The 7,398-nt window shown below is 40.3% G+C and overlaps 1 protein-coding gene across 1 annotated transcript in view; it reads left to right on the top strand.

The window, feature by feature from the left end:
* DNAH14 (dynein, axonemal, heavy chain 14) overlaps positions 1 to 7,398 on the top strand; it is a 390,354-nt gene that overhangs the window by 288,786 nt on the left and 94,170 nt on the right. The window contains 3 exon segments of the mRNA XM_008567995.1: positions 1,137 to 1,298; positions 3,609 to 3,800; positions 5,131 to 5,312. Of these exon segments, the coding sequence (XP_008566217.1) occupies positions 1,137 to 1,298; positions 3,609 to 3,800; positions 5,131 to 5,312 (536 nt within the window).

Genomic DNA, 7,398 nt, shown 5'->3' with positions numbered 1-7,398 from the left:
CTCTCCAGAGAAGTTTTTTTCTTTCATGTCACATTTTGAAAGTAAATCCAAGTGCCATATCCTGTCTACCATATTCCATATTATCTAGTTTTTCTGCTTTATATGTACATTCTCCCTTCCTCACTGCTCTATTGATCCGTTGAAGTTTTTGAAGCACAGTTTCTATATTTTGGAAGATGCAGTTTCTCCCAGGCCAGTGGCCCATTGTCTAATTTAATAAGTCAATTTTCAGAAAACCATCTTAGGCCAAAGCTGAAACAAGCATGGCTTCTCTACGCCCATGTTACTCAGGACTTCAAGGTCATTGGATCTGCTTTCCACACTTCCCAGGTTTCTTCTGGCCATATCATTGCTTTCCATATGACTGAAAAAGAGTAGGTAATAATCAGTGTGTTTAGTAAGTGTTGGCAGTTTTCCGTCATGTTTTAGGTGAGACAGGGAATCAGTAAGCTTCATGTCACTTCTGTTGGTCTCTACTGGAGACTGCCCACAGCTCTCTGCCCTTTCCCACCTGTACCAAAATACCATGAACCTGTGAGTGTCTAGGGAGTGTCCTGAGCAGAGTCGGTAGTGCTACAGATGATTTTTTTCTTGATAAAGCTTGGATTTATTCTCAAAAGCAAAATGTTCATACTTTTGTAATAACTCTTCTAGTGAGTTTCTTTCATTGCTTTTTCTCCTCTGTTACCTTTCCTGTTGGATTTGGAAACATATAGAGATGAACGTGGTTAAATTAAAATAAACCTTCAGCCATGTTATTTCTAGTTTGTGTACTATTCAAACACAAATGTAGATGTATTAAGGGTTTCTATGAACTGCTTGAAGCAAGGTCCTTACCCAATTCTTTATTTTATGCACCCCTTTATACCTTGTGACCCAGTGCCTAATACAGGTGTTTGACATACTGTCAGTACCCGGTATGTGTTTCTCTAATCTTTGAATGAATGGATTTACGAATGAAACTTATTTTGACTCAGAAAAAAATATTTTTGATGGGTTTGAATTAAAAGGTCATCTTTAAAAAAAAAATAGCCTCACTTCTCTTCAGTAACTATTGCTTTCTCAGTTTGGTGTGTTTAGAGTAGAATATGTGAATAATTTTACTCATTCCTGATTAAATATATGTTTCACCTAAGGAATCATTTTTGGAAGATTTGAAGTGCATAGTCAATTCGAGAAAAATACCTGACTTGTTTGAAAATGAGGAGCTAGACTCCATTGCAATTAGGATTAGATCACTTGCTGAACAGTCTGGTCGAATGGATAACAGGCAATCTTTACTTTCATTCTTCCAAAAGGTAATTTTGTGGACTGACTTTATCAAATTGTTATGTTAAATTAAAAGTAGACCACGTTTAGGGCCGAGCAGGTGGCGCACTCGGGAGAGTGCAGCGCTGGGAGCGTGGCAGCTTGGGATCCTATATAGGGATGACTGGTGCACTCACAGCGCTCACTGGCTGAGCACGGTGCGGCCGGTCTCAAAAAGGACAAAAAAAAAAAGTAGACCACGTTTATAATTCTGTACATGATTTTCAAGTTGAATATAATTTTGTTTGTTCTTTAAGTGAGTTTTCAAAGCTGAAATAATGATCACCATTCCTACACACAAACACACCATACCCTTAGGTAGGTCAAAGGTTAACAATGATCTAAGCCTCAATGGCTATCAATGGTTTAAAAAAAATAATAACAGCTGGAGGCAATCAAATGAAAAATAAGATTACAAGATTATTGCTTACACTGAAATTCCTTCTTAGCTAATGAGGTTTGTATTTTAGCTATATTGGTAACAAGTCTGGAAAAACAAGAAACAAGACTTCTTTTATCCCTTTGAATAGCCCTAGAATTGATGAGGGAGTGATGGATGCAGAAAGAAATTGGCCAGATAGAGCAGATGATATGCACAATGAACTCAGCAGCAGGATAGCTGTGAAAGAACTGGTTTGATGAGAGATATAGACTAGACCAATGAACTAGGCTGTCTGTGTCTTTGAAGCATGATGACTGACCAGTGGCTTAGTGAATAGATAGACATGATTATTCACACCAAAATGTTCACTGGGGAAGGACCACAGGTCAACTTATTTCTGGTGCCAGTTTTTGTCTACCATAAGGTCACTTAAAAATTGAATCTGGCCACCCACCATTCCTCAACCAATACTTAGTAATCTGTCACAAGAAGAAGATGTAAAACATTTCTAGAAATGGAATCCACAATTGATAGAGAACAATGTGGTATGAATAGATGCTTGGATTGAGCTATACTTTAAAATGCCATGGTAGAAAGAAGAATAGCTGTTATCCTGATAAATTGTGGCACTCTGGTGCCTTGTTACTCTCACTGGTTTATTCAATAGATTGTGAGTGGTAAGGAAGAACAAAGAAATTCTGGTTTGGAGTGTGGAGAATAGTGCACTCCAGAAATAAAATATAAACCAAGAATCCTAGTTAGAAGTCAGTTTTAATTATTTGTTACTTTATATATATATATACACACAGCACACGTATAAATGTATATTCTACTATACTTCCAACAATAATTTGATGTGTCTTACAATAATAGTAAATAATAAAGCTGTACTTTAAGCTGTTAACACTGGATATCTCCAAGTAGGAGGGCAGGGATGGGTAAAGCAAAGAGAGGTACTTTCATTTCATTTCTGTATTGTACAAATTTTGCATTGAGCAGTTTTATTTGCATTTATAAATTTTTTAAAGACAAAAAAGAGGAAAGATAATCTTGCTCTTTAGTCTTCTTTCAACTTTATCATATTTATTTAGCAAAGTAGGTCGTTTGAACTTAAAGATATTATTAGTTTGTACAAGTTGGACTCTGAGTTAAAAGGAATACTGACTCACTGAGGCTGCTTTCAGTAATGTGGATTTAATGTAATGTGACATATGGAAATAAGAATGAAGTGATCTGTGCCCCCCAGCAAGTCCTGCCAATAAACCAGGAACAGCAGCAGCACAGCCCTGTCTTATGAGAAAAAGGGATGCAGACAAAATTCAAAGAAACTAGCACTTAGCCTAGGACCTGTAAAATTGTACAGGATCTGATATTGCTTAGCTGTAATCCTTTAGCTGTAGGAGTTTATTGCTACCTCCTCTGCTGCCCTCTACCCATATTGTCAGTCTTTGTTTTTCTCTGTGTCTTTCAGCTCTGATTCATCTGACCATTTTCTCCGTTTGAGTTTCTGTGGGTCTTAAATACACGCCACCCCAGAGGAAAGAGTTAAATAGTCTGACCCATTACCATCAGATACAAGGTCACCTAGTGAACAGAACTCTAGCACCAGACTCCCTCATAAGCGTTTATTTATACAGGGGATGTTCTGGGTCCAGTGCCTCCCTCTTATCCAGTCCATCCAGCGATGCGAAGACGGTGGGGTCACATGGAGCATAACATGACTGCTTCCCTCCGACGGGATCCATGGGACTTGGTTTCCCTCAGAAGGGCTCTGTTTATGGCAGGCACCCAATGCACAATTGATTACTCCCTAGTCTAATTAAGGAAGGAATTGAAACTTTTAAATGAAATTTTCAATATAATTTTTTTCAAAGCAGTGGATTACATTTTAACAGCCTGTGTTTTCATTAATTTTCAGAGAATACATAAAAATCTTCATATTTTTATGATCATGAGTCCTGAAGGACCTAACTTCCGCCAAACTTGTAGAGTATATCCTTCTATAATTAGCTCCTGCACAATCGATTGGTACAAGAGGTGGCCCGAAGAAGCTCTTCTTATTGTAGCCAACTCATTTTTAAGAGAGAAGTTGAACTTAGAGAACAGAGAGGTAAATATCTAATGCAAGTGAAGTTTTTTGGTTTATTAACAACATCTGACAGTATTGTGTCTTTGAACAGCAAAAACAGGCAGCTCTAAGCCAAGTTATGAAATGGGTTGAATGTTTGTCTTGATTCGTTATCAATTCCCCATCTCTTTTGCCCCCTAATTCACCCTGTTTCAAAGATGCCCAAATTCTGCACTGTCTGTGTCTCTTCACTTTTCTGCCCCCAAGACAAACAGCAGATTTCCATGAAGGACAGTGGCCTCCATTTTGCATACCAGATCCCATGGTAAGAATGCCATAGCCTTCTGTGTATTCCTTGTAAATTGCTCTGGCTTTGCTACAGTAGCAAAACTACAAAGAAATGAGAGCACAAGCTACACACAAAATTAGCTCAGAGTTGATGAACCACAAGTCAGAAAGAATCTGTTCTAGAGTGATTAAAGTGAAGACCCCATAGGACCTGGCAGACAGAAAAGGGATAAAGAGTTTTGAGAAAAGAAGTCATAAATGCACAGAATTCTGAAACTCAATGAGGAACTTAGAAAGGGCCTTGCTTCCTTACTTGTCCAAGTGTTCAAGGAAGCAGAGGCCAAGAAGGGTAGAGACAGGATGGAACCAAGTGACCAGTGATTGGCTAAGCTTGGTGGACTGGAGATGGGTGACCAGGACTAGGATATGTCTTAATCCAAATTCTCTCCCAGTCTGCCTTGCTTCCTTACTTGTCCAAGTGTTCAAGGAAGCAGAGGCCAAGAAGGGTAGAGACAGGGTGGAACCAAGTGACCAGTGATTGGCTAAGCTTGGTGGACTGGAGATGGGTGACCAGGCCTAGGATATGTCTTAATCCAAATTCTCTCCCAGTCTAAGGAAAGAGGATATTCTTTCTACTCTGTTTGTGCCCACCTATATATCCTTGGGGACCTTATATTTTTATAGCTTTATTTTATTCAAGGAAACTTCCTTGAGTATCTTGCTATTTATAACCTCTTTAAGAGAGAAAGATGAAAGATAAAGAAAGTACCATAACCATTGGCCATTGATGCGGATGCCCTAAGTCGTGGGATGGCTGTAGCAGACATGACATGGCTATGGCCTAGGAGAACGAGTCTGGCATACTGTGAATCATCAGCTCTCTTGTTGCCTCTTCTACCCCACTGCCATCCCAACCATTAAAGTTCATGTGTTCTTGGTCCTGTTCATCCAGGACCATTCTCTACATCTCCACACCTCAGAAACAAGCAATTATTTCAAGTTATTCATAGTGTTCGATTTTCTCTCTCTCTTTTTTTTTTTTTTTTTTGCTTTCTCTTAATTTTTAAAAATTATTATTCTTCAGAGTGTAAAAGAAAAGCTTGCCCCAACATGTGCCAAAATCCACAAAAGTGTAAAAGACTTGGCCCCAAAATACTTGCAAGAAACTGGAAGGCATTATTATATCACTCCCAGTAGCTACTTGCAATTCATGGAAACCTTTGTATATATTTTGAGGTCACAAGAGAAGGAGATGCAAAGGAAGAGGTAAGACTTTGAGACCAAATCAGAAACATATATTGTATATTGGTGCTTTTATTTGTAAAAAGAGACACAAATATAAAATGGTGAGTCCAAACCTGCCTTTTCAGTGAGGGAAGGTGGAGGGCATAGCCAAAAACTACAGAAGATCTGAAAAGAGATAAGGTGGATACTTCTCCTGTGTGGATTCAAAGGCTGCCCCTGTCAAGGCAAGGCTGGCAGATCTCACTGGTAAATAAACAAGCCCTTGTTAGATTCAGACAGTTTATTACTTACATACACAGTGAAAGCAAGAGTAGCTACAGGTGCCACTCCCCGTGTTCCTTGTCCCATGGGATGACACCAAAATAAAAGAGGCTAGATGACTGCAACACAGATAGTGGGACACTCTATTGCTGAGGAGCCCATGCCATGCTGCAGGTAAGCAGTTTTGTGGCTGGCAACTGTACCTGAGGAGGTAGGGGAGGAAACATGAAACAGAAAGCCTCATACCTGATCAGAACCCAGGAGATATTGAGAAACTGTCTCACAACAACCTCCCAGGAAGATAGAGAAATGAGTAAGAAATGGCCTTGTAGCATCTGCTCACAAGCATCCCGTGTTCTCATGTTCTAGAAGGATTAAGAATGTTCTGCCAAGACTTAGATCAGTTGCAGTGGAGCCTTGCCTATATGACCTGTGTGGAGACATGAAAGATTGCCAAGGCACCATGGCAGAACCATTTCTCTACAAGTCCATCCTCCCACCTGTCCTGTATAGAGCTAAGAATTTTAAAAAAAAAAAAAGGCTACTCCATCAGATATCCTAATTAATTATATTGATAGGGGGTTGGGCCAAATCCATTATATTTGTCTTAGGAAACGTAGGACGAGAGTTACCGCGACTATGACTCCCACTTGGAGTATAGACCAACCAGGCTACCTGTCTGGAGCCAAGCCAGTTAAAACTGTTGTTAATCCAGGTGCATCAAGAGGTGTTAGTAATCGCACATTGTCTGCCTCAACTGGCCAGCAGGAAGTCAAGGGCAATGCAACATTTCACACCTGCTCATGCTGAAGAGTTTAAACTAGTCTGGTGTGATAAGCCTGATGTTCACATAAAAAGTAGTAGCAACCTTGGGGCCGGCCCGGTGGCGCACTCGGTAGAGTTCGGCGCTTGGGAGCGCAATGGCGCTCCCACCGAGGGTTTGGATCCCATATAGAGACCGGTCCGCTCACTGGTTGAGCGCGGTGCTGGCGCGACACCGAGGGTTGCGATCCCGTTACCAGTCACAAAGAAAAAAAAAGTAGTAGCAACCTTGATGACAGCATTTTGCTAATGTGGGGTCTAATTTTATTAAGTTTTTGTTAACAAGGTCAGGTGGGGCATTGACNAGCTTGCCCCAACATGTGCCAAAATCCACAAAAGTGTAAAAGACTTGGCCCCAAAATACTTTCAAGAAACTGGAAGGCATTATTATATCACTCCCAGTAGCTACTTGCAATTCATGGAAACCTTTGTATATATTTTGAAGTCACAAGAAAAGGAGATGCAAAGGAAGAGGTAAGACTTTGAGACTAAATCAGAAACATATATTGTATATTGGTGCTTTTATTTGTAAAAAGAGACACAAATATAAAATGGTGAGTCCAAATCTGCCTTTTCAGTGAGGGAAGGTGGAGGGCATAGCCAAAAGCTACAGAAGATCTGAAAAGAGATAAGGTGGATACTTCTCCTGTGTGGATTCAAAGGCTGCCCCTGTCAAGGCAAGGCTGGCAGATCTCACTGGTAAATAAACAAGCCCTTGTTAGATTCAGACAGTTTATTACTTACATACACAGTGAAAGCAAGAGTAGCTACAGGTGCCACTCCCCGTGTTCCTTGTCCCATGGGATGACACCAAAATAAAAGAGGCTAGATGACTGCAACACAGATAGTGGGACACTCTATTGCTGAGGAGCCCATGCCATGCTGCAGGTAAGCAGTTTCGTGGCTGGCAACTGTACCTGAGGAGGTAGGGGAGGAAACATGAAACAGAAAGCCTCATACCTAATCAGAACCCAGGAGATATTGAGAAACTGTCTCACAACAACCTCCCAGGAAGATAGAGAAA

The sequence above is a fragment of the Galeopterus variegatus genome, unplaced genomic scaffold (assembly GCF_000696425.1).
Source record: "Galeopterus variegatus unplaced genomic scaffold, G_variegatus-3.0.2 Scaffold365, whole genome shotgun sequence".
In the NCBI taxonomy this organism is placed as follows: domain Eukaryota; kingdom Metazoa; phylum Chordata; class Mammalia; order Dermoptera; family Cynocephalidae; genus Galeopterus; species Galeopterus variegatus.
The sequence above is the reverse complement of the archived record's forward strand: the minus strand, read 5'-3'. Positions and strand labels throughout refer to the sequence as shown.